The sequence below is a fragment of the Dama dama genome, chromosome X (genome assembly GCF_033118175.1).
Source record: "Dama dama isolate Ldn47 chromosome X, ASM3311817v1, whole genome shotgun sequence".
NCBI classification, from domain to species: domain Eukaryota; kingdom Metazoa; phylum Chordata; class Mammalia; order Artiodactyla; family Cervidae; genus Dama; species Dama dama.
In genome coordinates, this window is record NC_083714.1 from 13,131,140 (window position 1) to 13,155,256 (window position 24,117).

Genomic DNA, 24,117 nt, shown 5'->3' on the forward strand with positions numbered 1-24,117 from the left:
ACTTCATAGCAAACCTGACCAACTGACTTTTCCCAGTTGCTAACCACCAAAGCCCTGCCAGAGGCCTAGGCCCTGGTGAGATGCAGTCTGGTGGCACTAACACTATATCCCTCACGCTTGACATATGGTTAGATATTATAACTTTCTCTTACAGTGCTTTGACATGTATTTTCTCTTCTTCCATCCTCAGGGCATCTCTATTGGAGAGGTAGGACCAGGATGCATCTCTCTATTGTCTTATGCAAAGGTTGCCACTTGACAAAGCTATCAGCCGTGAACAATGCCAGGATTCTATCTGGGGCCAACGACGAGGCTTGATTGCTCAGAGCTTTTGTGCAATAAAGTTCCATTAAAGTATAAAAGAGATAGAGAAAGCTTCTGACATAGACATAGAGGGGGCCAAAAGAGTGCCCCCTTGCTAGTATTTAGCAAGAAGCTATATATATATATATATATACACCTATCAGCAAGCTGCTAATTAGAGAAAGGAAATGTCTCAAAACTCAGAGAGTGGCACCAGGCCCCTCACCCACAACATGCATTTTGAGATAGCATTGACACAAGGTGAGTCATCCCGGGCCATAAAACAATTGACATGAATTTTGAAGAAAGGCAGATTTCCAAGGAAATACATAGTTTCATAAACATAGCTTAAGAGAACATTTCCATGAGTAAAACATACTGGTTTGTTGAACCATTATTGCTTCTGAGACTTAGACTGAACCAACTTGAAGAAAGACAGGATCTAAGGTAAATACACAGTTCATTAACATAGCTTAAGGAAAACATTTCCATAAGAAAAACACATTGGTTAGCTCAAGGTTTGAGAAAAGTTAAGTTCAGGTGCAACCAGGTGTCGTCATGGCAACACAGAATTTTAAAAGAAACCTCCTTTTAATTTTGTATAGAGAAGGAAAAAGAACGTCTGACACTTGCAGTCTATTTCTTCCTCTTCTGCCTGTTACCCTCTCACTTTGCCAGCAAGTAATTAGCAGGGAATATTTCATAAAAAGATGGGCACAATAAAGGACAGAAATGTGACAGACCTAACAGAAGCAGAAGATACTAAGAAGAGGTGGCAAGAATACACAGAAGAACTATACAAAAAAAGATCTTCATGACCCAGATAATCACCTAGAGCCAGACATCCTGGAATGCAAAGTCAAGTAGGCCTTAGGAAGCATCACTACAAACAAAGCTAGTGGAGGTGATGGAATTCCAGTTGAGCTATTTCAAATCCTCAAAGATGATGGATGCTGTGAAAGTGCTGCACTCAATATGCCAGCAAATTTGGAAAACTCAGCAGTGGCCACAGGACTGGAAAAGGTCAGTTTTCTTTCCAATCCCAAAGAAAGGCAATGCCAAAGAATGCTCAAACTACCACACAACTGCACTCATCTCACACACTAGCAAAGTAATACTCAAAATTCTCCAAGTCAGGCTTCAACAGTATGTGAACCATGAACTTCCAGATGTTCAAGCTGGATTTAGAAAAGGCAGAGGAACCAGAGATCAAATTGCCAACATCAACTTGATCATCGAGAAAGCAAGAGAGTTAGAGAAAAACATATACTTTTGCTTTATTGGCTATGCCAAAGCCTTTGACTATGTGCATCACAACAAACTGTGGAAACTTCTTAAAGAGATGGAAATACCAGACCACCTGACCTGCCTCCTGAGAAATCTGTATGCAGGTCAAGAAGCAACAGCTAGAACCGGACATGGAACAACAGACTGGTTCAAAATCTGGAAAGGAGTACGTCAAGGCTGTATGTTGTCACCCTGCTTATTTAACTTATATGCAGAGTACATCATGCAAAATGCCAGGCTGGATGAAGCACAAGCTGGAATCATGGTTGCTGGGAGAAATATCAATAACCTCAGATACACAGATGACACCACTCTTATGGCAGAAAGTGAAGAAGAACTAAAGAGCCTCTTGATGAAGGTGAAAGAGGAGAGTGAAAACGTTGGCTTAAAACTCAACATTCAGAAAACTAAGATCATGGCATCCAGTCCTATCACTTCATAGCAAATAGATGGGAACAGCAAATAGATGGCAAATAAATGGAAACAGTGACAGACTTTATTTTGGGCGGCTCCAAAATCACTGCAGATGGTGACTGCAGCCATGAAATTAAAAGACGCTTACTCCTTGGAAGGAAAGTTATGACCAACCTAGATAACGTATTAAAAAGCAGAGACATCACTTTGCCAACAAAGGTCCGTCTGGTCAAGGCTATGGTTTTTCCAATAGTCATGTATGGATGTGAGAGTTGGACTGTGAAGAAAGCTGAGCGCCGAAAAATTGATGCTTTTGAACTGTGGTGCTGAGGAAGACTCTTGAGAGTCCCTTGGACTGCAAGGAGATCCAACCAGTCCATCCTGAAGGAGATCAGTCCTGGGTGTTCATTGGAAGGACTGATGCTGAAGCTGAAACTCCAATACTTTGGCCACCTCATGCGAAGAGTTGACTCGGAAAAGACCCTGATGCTGGGAGGGATTGGGGGCAGGAGGAGAAGGGGACGACAGACGTTGAGATGGCTGGATGGCATCACCAACTTGATGGACATGAGTTTGAGTAAACTCCGGGAGTTGGTGATGTACAGGGAGGCCTGGCGTGCTGCAATTCACGGGGTCGTAAAGAGTCGGACACAACTGAGCGACTGAAATGAAAGAAAAATGAAGGGTCATGTTAACTATTCATTCTTCTAGTTTCTCTGTACTGGGTCTCCATATTGGGGCAGATCAACAGAAAGCAACTTAATCATAATATCTTAGCTTTCTGAGAGAAAAAAAGTCTTACTGGCTTAAGATTTTACTTTTTACACACATTGCCTTTTTTGAAGGGGAAGAAAAGACATTTCCATTTAAAGCTTATATTTGTATCTTTTGTAAAGCCACACTGTCCATTATAATAAACTACCTATTATACAAGGAATTACATTTTAAATTCCTCCTAGAATTTAGTGGCAGGAAAAAAATATCTGTCTGGGCAGATGAACTCACAGGCATCTTTTTTTTTTAACTTGACAGAGAACCATGTGACTCAATTTTGTTGATTTCTTCCATTTTTACCTTAACTACCAAGAAACTCAGAGTAAAATTTCGTGGTCAAAGACAGTAATTTATCATAATGCTGTCTGAACTTTCTAGTTCTGTTTCCTATAAACTTTTATTCTGTTTCCAATTTGAATTAATCTGTTCTTATATGTTTCTAAAACTTGAAAACTGCTTAGGTCTATTTTAAGGAGGCATGTTAGGGAATCACAGACCCAAATACTCTCAGAGTGGGAAGAGATCTTAACGATCATTTATAGCAACCCCCCATACAATCCTAGAAACATCACCTACTTTCTCCCCACCACACAGTCATTCAGCCTCTATTTGAATACCCCTCATAACAGAGAATTATTTCTAATGCCCAAACATTCATTTTTAGACTGCTCTGATTTCTAGGAAATTCTACTTTATATTGACCTTATGTCTCTAGCTTTTGTCACTTGATACAGATTCTATCTCCTGAGGGAGAAGGCAATGGCAACCCACTCCAGTCCTCTTGCCTGGAAAATCCCATGGACGGAGGAGCCTGGTGGGCTGCAGTCCATGGGGTCGCGAAGAGTCGGACACGACTGAGAGACTTCACTTTCACTTTTCACTTTCATGCATTGGAGAAGGAAATGGCAACCACTCCAGTATTCTTGCCTGGAGAATCCCAGGGACGGCGGAGCCTGTGGGCTGCCGTCTATGGGGTCACACAGAGTCAGACATGACTGAAGCGACTTAGCAGCAGCAGCAGCAGCAGCCGCTATCTCCTGAGACCTCATAAAGCAAAGTGAAACTTTGCTCTCCATTGTATCCTTTCACTATATCAAGAGAGCTATAATGACCCCCATTTAGTTCTTTAGTCTTCTTGGCTAAGTATTATAATTCCTAAAACTGGCCCGTCTCAATGCCTTAAGAGAAAACTGTAGTAAACAATAATTAGATTCTTTTCAATGCATGGATGGGAAACATTTTTGCTATTAAAGGTCAGTGGCCATCAAGAAAAAAAAAGTTAACCAATAATGGCATAACAAAAATGTGACTTAATTTATCTCTTGGAAATTTTATGAGGGGAATATGAAAACATGATTACTTTTTAAGTGAAAAGCAAGGTATTTAACCTCAACTTAATAAACACAACAAATACAAAATACATCTTGCTTTTTTATAATGGTTAATTAAATTATACACATATATATTTATATAGAGATACAGAGAGAGAAGGGTGGTAGGAGACAGAAAGATGGATGGGAATACCAGAAAAACATTAAATAAAAAAGGAAAAGAGATGAAAATGCACAGAGGGAAGGTACACAGAAAGGCATAGAAACATTCATTTATTAATTCAACAAATATTTATTGAGTGCCTTTTATATATGTCAAGCACTATGCAGAGTACAAAGATGAATTGGACATGGTTCCTGTCATCAAGAAGCTTGTAACATTTATTTTTTTCTCTTGAGATCAAAGTAGAGACAATAAGTATACAAATAGCTATAAAACAAGTTAATATTATATAGCCATTAAAGAAGTAGAGGTAAAATTATTACAGAAATTGAGAAATAGGGACATATCACCATTGGGAACAAGGAAGGCTTTTTGGAGGAAGTGATATTTGACTAGACTTTGAAAGATTGGCCTCCTGTGGTGGTAGAAGGCCAGAGGGAATTTCAGGTAGAAGAAAAATTATGAATAAAGTCAAGGAATCAGAAAAGGTCAGGAGAAAGAGCAAGCAGTAGGTTTGGGCTACAGCATAAACTATAGAAGGAAGTTAAAGAAAAGTATAAGATCTAAACTTTAACCCCAGAAAAGTACAATGAAGTTTAGATGGAGATATACACAGAGAGGGAAAAAATTTACTTCTCTAGAGTAACATGACCATCATATGACACCCTTTTGGAATACTGTCACCACAACAAACCATTAGTTTTATACTTTATAGACATAAATAAAGGTTTTTCATGTTAACATTTGTCCTTTGGGGTCAGTGACCAAGTCAACTCAAATCTGACCGATAAGACAGGTTCTACAGACTCACAACCATCCCAATGAATTTAATCTGACTGTAGATTGTTCCTGGACCAAGGGATACCTAAAAGAACAGGCAGGTCTTGCTTCTTAATCACACCAAATATGTCCCAGTTAAGTTAATATACTGCCATTTATAAAGAACCTACCTCCATCAGCTAGTTCCCTAGAGGATTCTAAGCAACTGCTCAGGGCAATTGCTTTTCCTTTGATCTTTCATTCCAGAAAAGCATGATCATGAGAAATTTACCTGGGACTGCTGCCCATGATGGGGTCAATCTCCCTGAAGCAGCTGGAGCCAGTGAGTGCAGGTCAAAGTCCCTCCCCGGCCAGTCTATTCTCACTGGGTACACAACCATACCCACAACGCAGATTTCACGACTCTGGAGGAGAAAGGTGGTGTCTACAGGAGTAATCAGAATTGGATCTCTTATCTCGCTTTGAAGTTTGCAGGCTTGGTTCTCCTCTGACTTCCTTCATTATATACTGGAGCTCTTAGTTGGATGATCGGCACAGTGAAAATGTCCCTAAGATGTCCTCTGAAGTCAGGCCTCTTCTCAGGTATTTCTGAGACTTTAACTCTATAAATAGAACTAAGACCATGTGCTATCAACTACAAATAAATCCATGAGGCTAGACAGAACTGGAGGTTTGTTTTCTATCCACTCAGACCAAATCAACTTAGGAACATATATGGCTCTGGATGAGATCATATCTGTGTGATGCAGGTGATTTAGTGACCAAGGAATCTGCTATTCTCTCTGTCTGGACTTTGATGTCAATACAGTCAACTAGCTCAAAAACACCCCAAACTGAAGTATTACCACCAAGCTTATGCCCATTTTTACAGTTAAGGGTCTTACCCCAGGAATTCTAAGAGGTGTTCCTAAGGGTTAGGGGTTGTCCTTGATAACTCAGATCTCTTTTTGACTTTGTAAGAATAGCCCCTCTTTTCCTAACTAGAAGGTGAATTTAGGAAGATGGCTTCTCCTCTCTGGACCTTAATATACTCTTCCACATTTCAACAGGGTTGATGGTTTCCAAAGCCCTCCAGCTCTATAACTCTATGTGCACATTCATTTGTTTGGAATTAGGTCACCTTTGAAAAATCTTTAGTGGCATCTAATTTGCAGTGAGCCAAAGTTAGAATATAGATTAGTGGTCACCTCTGCTCTCAGTGCCTCTTTGAAAGAGATTCACTATTGCTTGGCCAGCAGCAAATCCAAACTGGAAAAGAGGTAAGATAGCAGGGTTTTTACAAACCACTCCAGAGAAACCCAAACAACTCACAAATAACAGATGTATGTTTTTAAAAGGTACCTTGTATCTATGTCTGTGATCTACCTATCAATCATCTTGACCTGAGAAGATGACATGGACCAGAGAAAGGGTAAGAGAGAATCATATTGCAGATTCCATTATTTTAATGGGCTAGAAATAACCAGCCAGGTGGGAAATGTGCTTGATTAGGTCAACCAGCTTTGGCTATAGAGGAGGCTAAAATAAAAGGACCAATCCATTGTGGCCTTTTGTATAATTAATGCTTACTGAGTTTTCAAGTTACATTCAATTGCTTGATGTCACATAGATGTGACCACCCAGTGTACGAAGTATTACCATTTGGCTGTTTGCCACCTCCCACTCCTTGCAAGTAGATTCCACTTGGATTAAGGACAAGAATGTGACGAGATGAGTAGCCTGGTAATAAAATCGTTTATACTAAGACAATGTAGGCAGAATGGGAGTCCTTGGAACAACACTTCTTGGTAGAGTAGCTTTGTGTAGTAAACCGAGTTACAGATGAGGTAGATAGCCATCTGCTATCTCCTCCTGCTTAGCTACACCAAGTGAAATAAGAAACAAGTGGATCACTGAAAGCTGCCCACAATCTAAACAGATTCACTTCTACTGTCGAAAATACGAGTAACACTGCCAGCAATAAAAGTAAAATGGACTAATTTGAGAATCAGACTGACTTCAGGTATTCTTTGGATGGATGAATATTATAATAACATGCAATAATCTATTAAGTGATCCCAAACAGGAATGATAAAATAGAATAAAGGATCTAAAGGGATTTTGAACAATTTTAATTTCCTTTGTGCCTTTCTGTGTTTTCTAAATTTTCTACAATGAACACGTATTGCTGTTGAGATCAGTAAGGAAAAAAAGACAACCTAAATGGATTTAAATAATCCCCATAGGATGACCATTTTGTTATGTTACATTTGTAGAGTACAGTAAAACCTCAAGTAAGCAGAGCCCAACTTGTAGTTCATCAGCATTTGGCTTTCTTTTTCAAATAATCCATCTTGAGAAGAGGCAAATCACAAGAAAACAAGCAGATATAAGAGATGTGATAAAAAAGTAATTTAAATATCTATTTTAAAACCTTGTCTAAATTGTTTTCCAAGTTGTTTTGTACAAATGAATACATGCTACTTAGAAAAACATCATTTTGAAAAAATCATTTTGGTCCCTCTTAACCGCCAACTCAACCTCCTGTGTTATTAGCAACAGACGAACAGAGAAATAATTGGTTGTCTACAAGAATTGGGCTTTACTCCACTAAATAAATCAAATGGTACCTGAAAGTGGAGTGTTTTTCTTCTCCATGAATAATTAAAAACACTAAGGCAAATTGAAGAAAGCTTAGTTTTGGTCAATGCAGAAGGCTTTAATGAAAAAGAATCCAAGAAAGGAGGGAGTGATTTTAGATAGAGGTTCATGATAGAATCAAGCAAAGGAAGATGTGATCACAACCAAGACAGGACTAGCAGGCTAGACAAGGTAGGCTTGGCTGGTATGCTGGACTACAGAAATACTAAGGAGGGAACTAAAGGGTAGGCAGGATTAGATCCAGAGCTAGCAATCACACTCTTAATCTTATGGCTCACTAAACACCATGGCTGGTCAGTCCTTACTTTACATGTTCAGCCCAGGGACTAGACAGTTCCTAGGGTTAAAGCACTAGACTATGTCTGGGAGAATCCTGATCCATAGTGCCTGCAGGTGCAGCCTCATTGCGCCTCCCTTGCCCCCACTCCCCAAAAAATCTTTCCATATTCATAGAAGAGGGCAGTGCCACCTCCTCTAGAAGTCAAGTAATGTTTTGAGTTGATACCTTTCTTTGAAACTTCCCTCAAGCTCTGCCTCTTCCTAGAAGCCTTAAAAGTTCAGCTTTGGACTGACCCTTCTCACTGGTAGAGGATGATATTTCATGTCTCCTCCTCCTCTTCCATGTCTAGAAAAGGGGATTAGAAACTCAGTTCAAGGAGATTGAAAGGCAACTTGAGCCTTTCCTGCATCCTCTTGAAGAGCTTTAGCATAGTAAATAGACCACCCCAAGGCTGGGAGAAGTGAGCTTCTGTGAAGAAAGAAATAGTCCAAGGGTGCTTTGACTGAAGACTAAGGAAAAACTGCTGGGAAGAGCTTTTGACTCTAACCTCAGATTCAGGGTGAGTTGATAATGGAAAAATTAAATATTAGTGAGAAAGGTATCAAATTATACCTTAGGCATTTCTTTCTTTAAAAAGGTTTGTTCTAAAAGAATTAACTGCTTTACTAGCTGATATGTTTGGGTTCAGCTGTTTTAATAAAGAGATTATTTTTTATAATAAAAGAGAGGAAAAGCTTGCTTAACTATTTTAAACATGCCTGTGACTTAAGCCTTATTGCTTCAGTCCATGTGACTGTGGCAAGCCACTGCCAACAACCCCTTGAAAGTAGACTCTGGAAAACTAAAAGCAGAAAGTAAAAACAAATGTTCAGAGGGATTTATTTTAAGGGCAGGGTGGGCTTGAAAGGCAGGGTGGGCAGGAAAAGGGAGGGAAAGTACCACACTTTAAGGGAATTACTCAAGTCGGTCTATGACTTCTATATCTTTTACCCTGACAGTATCTCTGCTCTGTCAATGTTCAGAATATGACCATGAGACCCAGTGAGCTACTCACCTAGCAAGGACAATTCAATTATGTTACCTAAATTCTCCTTACTTAGACAAGAAAAGAGACCATGGCAGTTTTGGAAAGATTTTGAGTAATAAGCGATCAGAAAACAAAGGAACTTCTTTTTAGCCCTCAGTTATCCAAACAACACAATCAACCAGATCCTTCTCCCCCCTCCTCCTGCCTATGCATTCCAGCCAACTGAGGTCACAGTGCACTGGGATTCAGATGTATGTTTGCTGGAAGATTTTTTTTCCTGGCACTAATCTCATAGTATCTGAGTTATAAATTATGCTCATTAAATACTTTCTAGAGATTCAAACGAAATGAAAAAGAAAACAAAGTGCCTCCTACTTTTTTCTGTGAAAATAGAGACCTTCTTATCTTAGTCCAAGTAGGGCCTTCCTGCTATTTTGGAATGACTAAACTTGGAGGTGGTTCTCTGCCCTTCTTTAGGGTTCACATTCATTGTAGTATACATTCAAATGGTCTTTTGGGAATAGATGTATAGTGAGCAAAGCTTATTAAGGTTATTTCCCAGGGGCCCCCTTTCAGTAGAATTAGGCTTGAGTAACCCTAGAGATTGGTCATCCTCAGAGGTAACATCGTTCACTAATTTCTTGCCCAGGCAGATCAATTTGTTGAACTGAAGCATGCTTTTCCACTGCTTCACCAAGAGAAGATTCCAATCATGGAGCCCTTCACTCCTGGGTGGGAGAAAGAGGAAACAGTAAGTATACCTTCCCCATCCTAGGCCTTTCATAGGCTTTCAATATGAATGATTCCAACCCTGCAATACCATGCTACTCCACCAGCAGCTTGCAAATTGCTGAACTTACCTGGATTGTTGAACAAATAAACATCGTTACATTTGTCAGGACTGCATAATTACAGTTGCATAATGTTGCTATTAACAAGGTTTTTTGTTGTTTGTTTTTTACCAATTTTAACACAAAAGAGGAGGCATATTAATATATAGGTAATTCTTAACTAACTAATGAGATGTGTCCTAAACATTTGTAAGTCAATGATTTGGAATTTGGAATGCCTTGCTGCATGGAAGCTGTTATATATGTGGCGGTCAAGTTTCTAGGCCAGTCCACAAAGGCTGCCCACACCACATGAAGCAGAGTTGTATTAGCTCTCTCATGGAAGTCCTAGGTCTTGAGAGCAGAAGGAAAAGCATGATTTCTTCCCATTCTTTGGGTTCAAGGAAAACGCAAAGCATAAGTTTTGAAGTAAGGGAATCTAAACAGACTTTCCCACCCTCATACTTGTTTTCACCCTTCTTCCATCTCCTAGGGATTCACTGCTTTTGTCTCGTCCCAAGGCCTCCACTGTGATCCTTCATTCTTCAAAACTGCCAACTTCTTCATTTCTCCTAGTCCACATGAAAATGAAAGTTCCCAGTCCTCCTGAGCATGTAGCTCAGTTCAACTACATTATAATATTAGATGAATTGCCCCTTCCTCTCCAAAAGGTATATCTATGGTATATCTGGGCTTCCCTGGTGGCTCAGACGGTAAAGAATCTGAATGCAATGCAGGAGACCCGGGTTTGATCCCTGGGTTGGGAAGATCCCCTGGAGGAGGGACTGGCTCCCCATTCCAGTATTCTTGCCTGGAGAATCCCATGGACAGAGCAGCCTGGCAGGCTGCAGTCCATGAGGTTGCAAAGAGTTGGACAAGAATGAGCAACACTTAACTAATGGTATAACTAAGAGGAGGCTTGTCAATCCCACATGAACCACAGTTGATGAAATTTAAGGGAAAGTAAACAGATAAAGTAATAACCTCGAGGAAGTTTTAGGAAATGGTAGATATTGGAGGACAAGAGGAAGAAGCTATAGTAGACAGCAGGGCACAGACTGAAAGGCAAGTCCTGGAGTCAGCTCACCAAAGTTATACCCCCTTTCTCAGGATCTTTCCTCCCACCCTGTCTGACACCACAGTGCTCTCTAAAGGTTTTTGAGTTTCTCCTCAATGGCTCCCATGGTATTGCAGGTCTTTCATAAGTTGGGTCTATCTCACTAAGGGTCAACCTGAAAAGTCATAAAAAGTTGGAAACATTCTGGAATAGGTGGTGTTACTGGGTGACAGCAACATAGAACATTTAATGAGAGGTAAGTGAAATGTCTGGGAACTCTTGGATTTAGGTCAAGCCTTCTAAAATTTATTGGGGGTGCTCTTTTTGAGGATTTTTGTGATTTGCACAACCTGCCAAAGCCATTGTGGCCAATTAACATGCTGATTAAAGCCCAAGTGCTAATGACTGCGTGCCTGTTCAGTCACTAAGTCGTGTCCGACTCTTTGCAACCTTGTGGACTGTAGCCCACCAAGCTCTTCTGTCCATGGGATTCTCCAGGCAAGAATACTGGAGTGGGTAGCCATGCCCTTCTCCAAGGGATCTTCCCAACCCAGGGATCAAACCTGTATCTCCTGCATTGCAGGCAGATTCTTTACTGTTAAGCCACCAGGGAAGCCCATGCTAATGAGGCCAGTGGTCAAATTCACTTTTGAGCCAATTGGCTTCAATCTGTCCCATAGACTCACGGCCCACAGCATCTTCCCCTCTAGCAAGGGGACCCAGATGAGTGAGTGTAAATGGCCTCAGTCACACCCAGCTGCAATGCTGGAAAAGTGCTACCCAGCACACAGCCAATGATGGTAAGCCTGCTTCAGTGTTTTCTGCTGCCAACTCCAACACATTCCTAGGAATGCATAGGTTCTTGTATAGTACCTCCAATGCCCATGCTACCCTACCAAAGGGAAAACCCTTCAAGAGTTTCCAAACCCTTTTCTGCTGCGAGAGAGAGTCAGAGAGACAGAGACCAGTTGCTTATTTGCTTGTACTGGTCAACAGAAAAGAACAGAGCCCAGGCCCAGGTAGCAGGGTGGCAGAGGGTGGTGCAGGGGCTGCAGGGCAGCCATGTGCTCAGTACAGGAGATTTCTGAAGCATAAATGTTATAACTCAGAGAGGATGCCTGTGATCATCACAGAAATGAGGATACCCTGGCTTTCTTAGGAGAAAAGCAGTCATCAACAGCAGACAAAGTTAACAGAGGCCACTGGGAAAAGAGGAAGTATATGGCCTTTGGTCGTTGTGTAGCAGCTAGAATTGTGATTATTCTGGAACATGTTAAAAAGACAAGGAAACAGGAGTGTGTGGAGATGCCCGAACGTTTACTTTAGAATCTTGTGATTTCCAAGGCTATGTGGAGGAAGTGATGGTCTGAGGGTCAGTGTCTCCATGAAAGAAGGAATAAGAAAGCAAGATAAGAGAAGAGACACTGACAGGAGCCCAATAAGGCACTGGATTCTTCCATGAGAGATGCATGGGGGAGAATCCTTGATAATTGACCTGTTGTTTTTGCTTGGGAATGATACCCTTCTTGTCAGGGAGGAGAGATGAAGGAAATTGTCCTGAATTCAAGCCAGGCAGTTAAGAAGTTGCCAGTCTTATTTTGGTTGGCAAGACCAACCTCAGAAGCAATCAGGCAGGGCTGCAAGAGGAAATGACATAAGTATCTTGCCGTGTGGCTTAGATAGAAGAATATCTCTAAAGGCCCGAGGTGGCCCACCATGTGGCCCAGGTGCTGGACAATGGGAGAGACAGGTGCACCTGCCTAAGAACTGGATAACGAGGCCAGCCTTGTTAACATTCAAACATGTCATCAGCGCAGGAGGCAAGGAGCTCTCTCAGGCTGGGGCAGCCAGCCTCCCTCTGAGGCAGCTCACTCTGAAACAGGCCTCCACTCAAGGTTTTTGCACAACTCAGTAGACCTTGGAATTTCGCCAACTCCATCACACTCTGCCAACAGAGTGTAGGCGGACACTAGCACCCATGCCAAAGGGAGCCCCAGCTTTGAAAGTTTGGCCAGCTCCTGGGCTCTGTTTCCCTGCTGGCCATTACCTTATGGCTTGTTTCTCACCAGCTGCTTTTCTGCTTTTCTTCTTTGGAAGGCTGCGATCTCTACTGGTTGCAGGCCATGGCCCACTTGCCTGTGGGGCAGGAGCAACACAAAAATAGTTAGCGAAGAGGATGTGGCAGAGAGGGGCATGGGAAGATGCTAATTAAGTGTGATCTCCACTTACCCATCTTTGCCCACTGGTGGGGGCACAGGAAGGGGCTTCGTGAAGCCCTTTTTCCCAACCAGCCAGAAGGTCTCTTCTGTGCCTCTGCCCTTATTAGAGAAAAGATGGAAAATCTTAAAGGTACTATAACCAATTTTTCTAAAAAAGTCTTTCTGGTCAATAGGAATGGAATGTCTACAAACATTCCATTTGGCTCAGAAACTGCCTCTGCTTTCCCCTTGTCCTCACTCCCTGGCATCTTCCTTCCAATACGCTTCCTTGTCATATATACCTAAGGCTCAGACAAGGAAATGGCAAGTGTTCTTGCCTGGAGAATCCCATGGACGGGGGGGCCTGGTGGGCTGCAGTCTATGGGGTTGCAAAGAGTTGGACATGACTGAGAAACTAACACACACACACACACACACACACACACACACACAGAAAAGCTCCATAAGCTGCCACCACAGCTAGATGAAAAGCGAACAGCATTTCAAGTTGTCATCTAGATGTTTTGCCTACCCGCCGCCACACAGCTCCATCTTTGGATGTGGCTGTTTCGCTTCACTGCTGCCAAAGAGCTGTATGTTCAATCGAAGATTTTGTCTGTCATTTTTGCCCTGATCTTTTGGCATTAGTCAACCTGTTGTCTTTTGTACCCAGAGTACATACGTTCAGAGTCCACCTCCTTGCAACCCTCCACCATCCAGTGGCTGTCACAAAACCCAAAAAGGGAATAAAAATGGAAAGCACACCATGCAACTTGGTTCTTAAGCCCAGGGCATCCTGGCTGCTTTGAGAAGTCTGCATTTCTGCAGTGTTTCTTTTCTTCCTGCCAAGGTCTTACAGGTAGAGAGAGACCCCAGGGAGGCCTCCGCCTACAGCCCCACTAGTCGACTGTCAAGAACCACAGGTCCGAGAAGAGAAAAAGAATGTAAACTCAAGTTCATTGCCCCAGAGCCTGAGTGATGACTTCCAAAGAGCCACATTTTCTGCCCCTGCCCTGCCCTCCCCTCTTCTTCAATCAGTCCTCCTCAACAGCATGGTTCTCTCTCCTCCTTTCAATTCTGTTTTGTCTGTCCTCCCATTTCCCCCAATCCATAAGGGGAAAATGTGTTTACCAAGACTGAGAAAACTAATGGGATGTGTTTCCAACTCATTAATCTGAAATATGGTCTCACTCTCAGCAGATCTTATTTAGAACAGTTCTAAATTGCTTAACTTAGAAATTCTAATTTGGTTTGCCCCTTTAAATATCAAATCCATTATTCTCTATTTTATATCACATGTATTCATCCCTTAACAATCATGACAACAACCATAATAATTATTAGCATATTTAATTGGAGAATCTTAAAACTTTTCACAAATGTTTGGTTCAAGACTCTGAGTGAGCCCTCTATGAGGAAGAGAACACCACAACAGCCCAACCTCTCTGAACAGACAGCCAACCCACCCTAAGCTCGTATAATTGAACTATTTGGGACCAGAAGAAGTGAGCAACTTGAAAATATGCTCATATCACTCATTCTTAAATTTATTTCACCCTCATTGTGCCTGGGCTGAAAATACAGAGACGGATTTGTCCTCAAGGAGCTCACAGTGTAGTTAAATAAAAACAATTATCAGGCCCTATCTTGGGCCCTAAACAGAAGCCCAACTCTTCTGCCTCTTAAGCAGTTTCTTTTCCTCACAGAATCTAGTTCGGCATCTCATATAGAATAGGTGCTCAATAAACAGAGACTATTCCATTCCCTGGCATTCTAATCGCTTGAGTATTTGGAATACTCACTGTGTCATTGGACCTCGCTTTGGTAAAACATACTCTCAAAACTTGACCCCAGGCCCCAGCCATAGTCAACTGTTTTTCTTGAGCTCTAGAAGCTATCAGGACAGCATGCCAATACCCAAGGGAACTTTTGCAGATGCCAGGACTGTCCAGATATTTGGGTGAGTCCTAGGACATGCTGGGATGCCAAAACTAATGGTTGCAAAATGGGATGGGACTGTTATGGACTCAGGCAAGCTTCCAAATCAAAGAATATGCTGGGGAGCTCCAGGGGTGCTCTGAGGTTTTGGAGCCCATCCAGGAGAATTCTTAGAATCCTAGCTCTCTGTTTACCTATCATACTCCAAAATTCTGCTGAAAGGAGAGAGAGTGGGGAAACAAGTAAGCAACAACTAAAGCCTAAAGTGAACTCTTTGACTCAGTATCAATCCCTAGGCAGTCCCAGAGACCCCCCAAATAATAGCACCTTCCTTTGGCCTGACACTTTTAAGACATCTCCTGTCTTATTTAATCCTCATAAAAACTCTGGAAAACAGGTTTATTATTAACTTCATTCTGCAAATGGGGCCCTTGTTTATCATTATAAAATGACGTGGCATAGGTGGGACTTTGATCCCAACTCTGCTAGACTATAAACTTTATTTATTTTTTACTATGACTTTCTATATTTTATGGAGGTGGAATTGACATATAACATAGTGGAGGACAGGGAAGCTGAGTGTGCTGCAGTCCATGGTGTTACGAAGAGCAACTGAGCAACTGAACAACAAACAAAGAATTATGTTAGTTTCAGGATCACAACAATAAGTCTAGTTAACATGTAGAAGCCAAAGTTTAAATGCTCTTCCCTCTCCACTGCATAGCTTTTCCCACACACTGGAGTCAAGGGGCAGGTCTAGCAACCAAAAAGCAGCTGTTGGTAATTTTAAAGCTTGCAATTAATGAGTTTCCTGATAATCACAGGTCAGAAGGGGACTCTATGTTGAGAAATGGAAGCACAGGGAAGATAAAGTTATTTGTCCAATGTCACACGTTGAGTCATCGATGGGACAAGAATTACAGACCAGACCTTCTAACCTTCATGACTCTGTCAGTACAACTTCATTACTGCTTAGCTCAATTGCTGGTGTGTAAATGTCCACCTCTGGCAAAGACAACAGAAACCACCTGAGAACAACCATTTGGGAAAATCTTTTTAGAATGTAAATCTACCTGAGAGGTCCTAGCAAAAGCATGTGATAAGCCTAGATATATACAAAGTCTCAGCAAGGAGCTTCAAACTTGTCAGGAAAATGATAAGTGAAGCAGGACTCATTCATGTAAGAGACGAGGTAATAAGATGACTTATCACCAGGCCACTTGGAGAAAAATACTGCAAAAAAAAGAAATAGCCAGTTAAGCACTGATGATTTTTGTGCCACTGTGGTAGCTCAGCTGGTAAAGAATCCGCCTGCAATGCAGGAGACCCTGGTTTGATTCCTGGGTCAGAAATATCCCCTGAAGAAGTGATAGGCTACCCACTCCAGTATTCCTGGGCTTCCCTGGTGGCTCAGACAGTGAAGAATCTGCCTGCAGTGCGGGGGACCTGGGTTCAATCCCTGAGTTGGGAAGATCCCCTGGAGGAGGGCATGGCAACCCACTCCAGTATTCTTACCTGGAGAATCCCCATGAATAGAGGATCCTAGTAGGCTATAGTTCATGGGGTCGCAAAGAGTTGGACACGACTGAGCGACTAAGCACAGCACAGTACAAGAGGGGGTTGGAGTGGACAGTGGGACAACTTCCTAGAGAGCATGAGCTTCTCATCTCTCAATGTGTCTTCTTCTAAGCTTCCTTATTTTGGTGTCTCTCTTTGTACCCCTCACCCACCCAGTTATTCAACTGCTCTGTGTTTTCTTCTCTCAGCCAACCCAACCCACATTTTTGATCCCACTAAGAGAAACAACTTAAAGCGTCATCACTCCAATGGAGAGGGGATGGGGTTGGCGGAGGAGAGTGTTGTTGATGATGGCGCCAAGCCTTGAGCTTAAGAGAAGAGGCTCTGATGGAGGAATTTTAAGCATCAGCCAGCTGGAAGGAGAGGATGCTTTTGGCCATCAACTTTGAAATCACACCTGGCTCCCCATCAAATATGGTCCTTCTGACCCATGTACTAGAGCAATTCATGCTTTCCAGCAGCGCAGAGTGGATGAGGGGTGGAAATGTTGAAACAGAGTTTTTGAAGTGTGCTGGAATATATTGCATATCCTCAAGGGACAAGGAATCCTCTGTCCCCCAGTCCCTACTAGGTGATAGTCAATACCTTTCCCTGGTGGGGAGGTGGAGGCTCAGAGACAGAAAAGATCTCCCCTCTTCTTCCTTCCTTCCTTTGGGTCTTACTTCCCATCCTTATCTTTCTTCTCGTTGGTCCTTCCTTTCCCCTGGGGCACCCTCACTTCTCTCTCAGTATCTCCCTCTCAATCTCTCTTCCTCAGGAAGCCCCTGATAACCCAGTAACCAAGGCCTGATGTGGCTGGCCTTAGGGGGCAGCCTCTTGCTGCCTCTTCCTCCATATTCCCTGGGATAGGGGAAACTATGACATTGCAAAGGGCCCTTTTGAAGTAGTCCTGCTTTTGTCTGTGAACCACCCAAAGGTGTGATTATTCCTAACCAGTATGGCAGGAGGCAATAAAAATCTGGGGGGGGGGGGGGTGGCGCGGGTGGTGAAGGCATATTTTTCCTTTTCAGTTGCATAAAGTGGCACCTCTTCAGTCCTTAAGTTCTCTCTTAAATGAGGGAATTTGTGTTTAGTAACATAGGGAGGCAAGTGCTTCAGGAAACTAAGCCACCTTTGTCCTCCTCTGCTGAGAAATGACCAAATATATAGAGGGATCACAAAAGCCTTGGGTGACTTGATTCATTGCCCATGTAATATCACCACTCCATCATATCTTTGTGTTCTCTGCAGAGGTGGGAAAGAAACCTCTATCCCCTAATAAGTGATCTATTCCCCCTGCTAGAAGACATTAAGGATCTATTGGAAGGGACAATCTAGGATTAGCCATAGAAGGAATTAACTGATCAACTATAATCAGGCCTTTCGATCTTTGACTTCTGAAATTCCTTTATATGTAAAATGCAACCATTTGGGGAAGGCATATCAGTGACAGTAACAAATTATGCATCACTCAGTGCCCAGATTTTGCTTTGCTGGAGATTTGGGCTTCCTTGATGGCTCAAACAGTAAAGAATCCGCCTGCAATGAGGGAGACCTGGGTTTGATCCCTAGGTTGGGAAGATCCCCTGGAGGAAGGAATGGCAACCCTCTCCAGTATTCTTGCCTGGAGAATCCCCATGGACAGAGGAGCCTGGTGGGTGAGTCCATAGGGTCACAAAGAGTCAGACTTGACTGAGCAACTACACACAGAGAATAATCACTGAGAAAATAATTTTCATGCACAATGGTATCATAGAAAGACTACTAGGGCTTCCCTGGTGGCTCAGTGGAAAAGAATTTGCCTGCCAATGCAGGAGACATGGGTTCAATCTCTGGTCTGGGAAGATCCCACATGCTGAAGGGCAACTAAGCCCATGTGCCACAACTATTGAGCCTGTGTTCTAGAGCTGGGGAGCCTCAACTACTGAGCCCACATTCCCTAGATCCCATGCTACACAAGAGAAGCCACCGAAATGAAAAGCCCACATGCTGCAATGAACAGTAGCCCCAATTCGCCACAACTAGAGAAAGTAACAAACACCTAGCACAGACAAAAATAAATAAATAAACATTATTTTAAAAGAGAAAGATTAATGAAGGAGAAGTCAGGCTTCCTGGGTTATGGCTTGACTCTGCTGTCAATTGACTATGTGACCCTGATCAAATTACTTCACCATTTTGGGCCTTGGCTCTTCATCTGAAATTTGAAGGCATTAAATGATCAAATCTCTAGAGTCTCTTACAGCTGGGACCACCAGGGGCCCTAGGGCCATCCAGAGGAAGATGAAAAGAATCCAGTGGAAATGATGAAAAAGAAAGCGAGAGATTAGTCTAACCCTGAATCCTAGATCAATTGATAGTCCTCACAAAGAAAAGGTGCTATGTTTGTCTTTCATCAGAACTGACTTCATTCTTCCTGGTCCTTGGGGAAATACATAAAGCTTCTCTGTACACAGGGGATTGATGCTGTGGATGAAAAATGTGAAAGGAGGGCCACCAAGCCAATGGACAGAAAATCCAAACTCCCCAGTAGTGTAGTTTATTGAACAACACCTGGCACTTCCAGATACTAAGTGAGATGGAAGTCAGGCAATGTAAATAATGATGCAAAATTCTGGGCAATTTTTTAAGAGAGAAAAATGCAACTCACAGTCTGAAAAATGCAGAGGGACTTTTAACAATCCTTCTCACTGCAGCCATATTTTAAAGAGATGAAAACTGAGGCAAAGGGAATGATCTTTGGGGAACCACACATGGAATTGAGAATTCTGCCCAAATTACAGCTCTGAGTCTCAAACACCCAGGTAAACTCTTTCAGCAGACCACGACCTCTCCAGAAGCAGGTGTGTCCAAGTGGTTTGACTCAAAAAACAAAAGGACATTATACCTTGAGCTCTGTTCTTCCTCGAAGCTCCACTTCATAGCCTTCACCCAGGGTTCGAAGAATTGTCACTGTGCTATGACTGACGTGAATGCGATAAGCTGCAAAAGCAAGAGAGGCATGACTCTGGGTCCTTTCAGGTAAAATCAGTGACAGAATATTAATGTCATAAATGCTCCCACTTCTAAATGGATGAGACCCTAAGCAGATTCCCTGAGAGAGAGAGTATGCTTCAGTTAGGGTTTCACAGGAGGAGGTAAGGGGAAGGGATGGTCTTCCTCACCAGGCCCAAATAAAGCATTAGCTGTAGCACCTATCAGCCTCCTAGTCTACTATCTCAGATGAAAGGCCATGCAATAGAAATGGTTGAGATGAAGAAAACAGCAACCACTACTTGCCCTCAGCTGAAATGTGACCTCCTCTGAGGGAAGTTACAGTCTCACAGGCTGCTGCTGGGGCTGAACCCTCAAGGTTGGCATATCCTACTTAAGAGACAAAAGGGTATCTTTTCCATACACATTCATCCAACTATCTTTCAACACTGCTCTACTTAAAATAAGACATCAATGAGAAATGTCCCAAGACCTCTGCCAACATTGTGTGGTGACTACATCTATAGCTGTCTTTTTGGCAGATGCCTCTAGCTGTGTACACACATAAATGAATGATCTTCCAACTAATACCAACTTAGGATAAGAGACTGGGGAACTATGACTAAAACGTCTATTCAGAAATTAAGTGTAATTCTTTGGTGAAGAGCAATCATTTAACTGAGGTAGGATCCTTAACTGTCCTGAAAACTGTCTTCCTGGGAAGTAAGATCTTGTTCAGGCTGAGTGGTCAATAAAAGTCCAAGACAGTCCCACACACACTTGAGAAAGTATTGAGGCTGGCCAAAAAGTTCGTTTGGGTTTTCGCATAAGATTTAGTGGAAAACTTATCAGCTAACCTAATAATTCTTTTTCTTTCATTTATTATTTTTTGTTGGAGTATATTTGCTTTACAATGTTTCCAATAATTCTTTTAGAATCTGAGTATAATCCGAGTACATGGCATGAGTGAAAAGAACTGCAAGAAATTTTTGCTGTCTTCTACAATGACTTTCCTTCTCTTGACAGCTCAGTATTGTCATTTGTGTCTTCCTCTCTACTTCGTGGTCATCCCCAAACCTCCACTCCAAATGGTTCTTAAAAGTCACCTAGTGTGTCCCTAGCTAGCCCTATGTGTGACATTCCACTAGCATCTGGTCATGAGGGAATATCTCAATACAATAATCCTACTGATGGGGAACACATAGTTCAACACAGAGAGATAGCTGACTCCAACCACCATCCAGTTGTGTGGCAAGGAAGATCGCTCCAGGGCTGGGTCACTAGTCACTTCCATTTTAGAATCAGCAGATTCAACTGAGCATAAAAGAGGTGTTGATGAAACTGATTTTTTAAAAATAGACCTATGATGCATCCTAATCTCATATCCAACACGAACTTAGAAGCTACCTCTTTACAGGTCTTCAGTCAGGAGTAGCACTTAATGTCATGTTTCAGTCACAGTCATTAGCTTCCAGAAAAGCACTCTAACCAGTTTCTGTAGTACAGAGACTACATATGTATACTTCTCTATATCCCTCACAATGCCTTCCTTACAGAGTCAGTGCTTCATATACATCTGCGGTGCATGATTCACTCCATTTTCTACTTCCTATCTGATCACCGGACAAGGTGCTGACTGAATCTGAAAATCCACTTTCCGCTCTCAGCTCTGTATTTACAACATAATGTGTGAGTCTCCCTGGTGCAGACCAGAATATGACTTCACTGTTCTACAGGCTTACATCAGTCCAGACTACTGTGCCAGTTTCACTTCCTCCTGGGTTGCACTTCCAGAGCAAAGTCATACGCCTGCAGCAGTTCCTGGATGACTACTCCCATAGCCTCTGCCATGTCTGCGGCATTTGAAGACTTTGCCAGATGTCAGAAAATTTATTCTGACAACAGCTTCTAAGTTCCGTGCTGCCTCCTTTATCATGGCTGCACAGGCTAGATTGACTAAGACTGGACCTATTGTACAGGCCTGTTTCTGCACATGAGTGATGAGACGTGGGGTCAGACAGGGCACCACCCACTGTGATATAAGCCACCATATCATCAGGGACTAGGTTGCATACACTGCTGAAGTTTGAGAAGAGCTTGTCTTGCTTAGTAGCTGCCAGAGCCAGGGCTGCTAAGGGCTTAAGTGATTTTTTTCTAATATGTAATCCATGAAAACTGTATATAAAATCTATTGTTGTCTCTGTTTTTTTTATATTAGCTTGAACAAATCACTTTGCCTAACTACGATATAGGTAAAGCACATTGTGATTCTGACATTGCCTCAGGAGTGATAGGAAATAAACAAGAAAGTGTTATCAGCCACAGACAAATGGCATAATGGTTTGTATAGTTTTCTTCTCAAAGCAATGGGGGAGAAATGGCATCTTTGATACCATACCTGGTTTGATAGAAGCTAAGAGTTTTATATACAGGCAAGTTGAAATTATTTCAGAATTCCAAGCTCCTCAGATTGAAGAATTATTGCTAGCTAAATTTGAGGGTGCTTTGATGAAGCCAGACCTCCTGGGGTCCTAACTAGTTCAAAAGAGGACTAAAGCAGGAAACATCAGCTGGTTGGGAGGTAGTTGACTCTGGGTGTGTCTCTACAAACTAGTTGAAAAACTAAAACTGTCAGTGCCTTTCTTATTTCTTTTTTCAATATGATGCCCACAAACCCACCAGGCTGGCCAATTTTTTCCTTTACCCAAAGGATTTTTTTGTTGTTGTTTTGATCGAATTGCTGGCTGTTTCAGTGTCACCTAGCTACAGCTTCATTTCTAAAACAAGAAAGGTACATGTTCAGTCCAACATCACCCCCTACTGGTTTGCCATTAGAGACAAAAACCTGTGTGTTACATCCCCTTAAGATTCTCAAATTACCTTTTTTTTTTTTTTAGATTCTCAAATTACCTTTTAATAATTCTTTGAAACATTCAAACATCTCTGTTCTCTTTCCCCTCTCTTGAGAAAGAATCACTTTCCCAGTAGCAGGAGATTACCATCCCATTCATTCCTCTAGAGGTACTCACGTAACCCTGTTGATTCCATCCGAGAAGCTGTGTTCACAGTGTCTCCAAACAAGCAGTATCTGGGCATGGTGAGGCCCACCACTCCAGCAACAACCGGCCCTATAGAGGAGCACAGGTAATCAGGATTATAGTCAACAGGTATGATCCAATGCTAATAGAGGGACACTGCCAAGGGAAGGAATGTAGCTGCAAGAAAGATTAAAGTTGCCACTTGGAATACATGTAAATCCATGGCTGATTCATGTCAATGTATGACAAAACCCACTACAATATTGTAAAGTAATTAGCCTCCAACTAATAAAAATAAATGGGAAAAAAAAGTTGCCACTAAATAGCTCTGGGACTCTGAAGGAAGTCTTACGGTGAGTAATGAACTCTTTGCCCTACAAGAAAGCAAATTTATGACAATGCAGAAATGATTACCCTTCTAATTGATGCCTTTGTTCCAAGTAACAGTTACACCCAAGATGCTTATATCTGTCAATATGGACAACCAAGCATTAAACCCAATCAGGAAAGCCTGGGCAGGTATTCAGAATCCAAGCATGTTTGTTTCAAGGGGAAAATGTGAGTCTTTCTTGTGCCTTAGGGTTGGAAGGAGATATCCATGGGGTTATATGTCTCCCAAATTGTGTCTATAAAGAGAATTATTGCTAAGACAGTTGGAAAATCTGAAAAGAAGTATAGTTGACATTCAATCATTTGTGTTAGGGGCATGGAAGGGTAGTATATAAAGATAATCTGAGAATATTTTCTATTTGCCCTTAGAATGGTTTTTGCTTTTACATTTTAATACAACCATGAAAACTGTTCAGAGAATGAACATTACTTGAAAGAAATTTCAGCAACCATACTGAAAATCTAGTTCAAAAAGATCTAGAAATGCCTCCAACTTCACCTTTCTTGTCTCTGTTCTAAGTGAAAATTGTTTAGCATTATCTTTTTGCTGTTTCCTGAGTTAGAGAAGGGCTTCCCTGGTCACTCAGATGGTAAAGAATCCGCCTGCAATGCGAGAGACCTGGGTTTGAGCCCTGGGTTGGGAAGATCCCCTGGAGGAGAGCATGGCAACTCACTCCAGTATTCTTGCCTGGAGAATCCCCATGGACAGAGGAGCCTGGTAGGCTACAGTCCATGGGGTCGCATAAAGTCAGACATGACTGAGCAACTAAGCATGCACACACAAAATAATTATTTTTGCTCTAAAAAATTCCTTCTGAACATTCATTTGTAAGAATAAAAGTTAAAAAGAAAACTCCAAGTTATGTTTCTCATTATAATTCATGTTTCAACCATTAAGAAGCATTCACTGAGCAATGACCTAGGCACCAAGGGGAATAAAAAAGAAATGTATCATGTAGCCTCAGTTCTGTAGGAATTTAGAGTTTAATCGAAGAGAGGAGACTACCAAACCAAAAGCAATTAAGCAACAATCCAAGACAATGTATGGTTGAGGCAAGATAAATGGTACAGGCAGAAGTGCTCTAATAGTTTAGAAGATGGGAGAGAGGTTGCTTATTAAGGCATGGTTCAGTCCAA

General features: G+C 42.0%; 1 protein-coding gene across 1 annotated transcript in view; it reads right to left on the minus strand.

Annotated features, from left to right (window-relative positions):
- Positions 1-9,643: 9,643 nt before the first annotated feature.
- Positions 9,644-24,117, minus strand: part of GUCY2F (guanylate cyclase 2F, retinal) — a 92,697-nt gene continuing 78,223 nt past the window's right edge. Inside the window, exons 15-19 of the mRNA XM_061137103.1 lie at positions 22,582-22,680; positions 19,467-19,561; positions 13,116-13,204; positions 12,934-13,022; positions 9,644-9,727 (exon numbers count right to left, since the gene is read on the minus strand). Coding sequence (XP_060993086.1) covers positions 12,935-13,022; positions 13,116-13,204; positions 19,467-19,561; positions 22,582-22,680 — 371 coding nt within the window. The 3' untranslated portion in view covers positions 9,644-9,727; position 12,934. The remainder of the gene's footprint in view (positions 9,728-12,933; positions 13,023-13,115; positions 13,205-19,466; positions 19,562-22,581; positions 22,681-24,117) is intronic.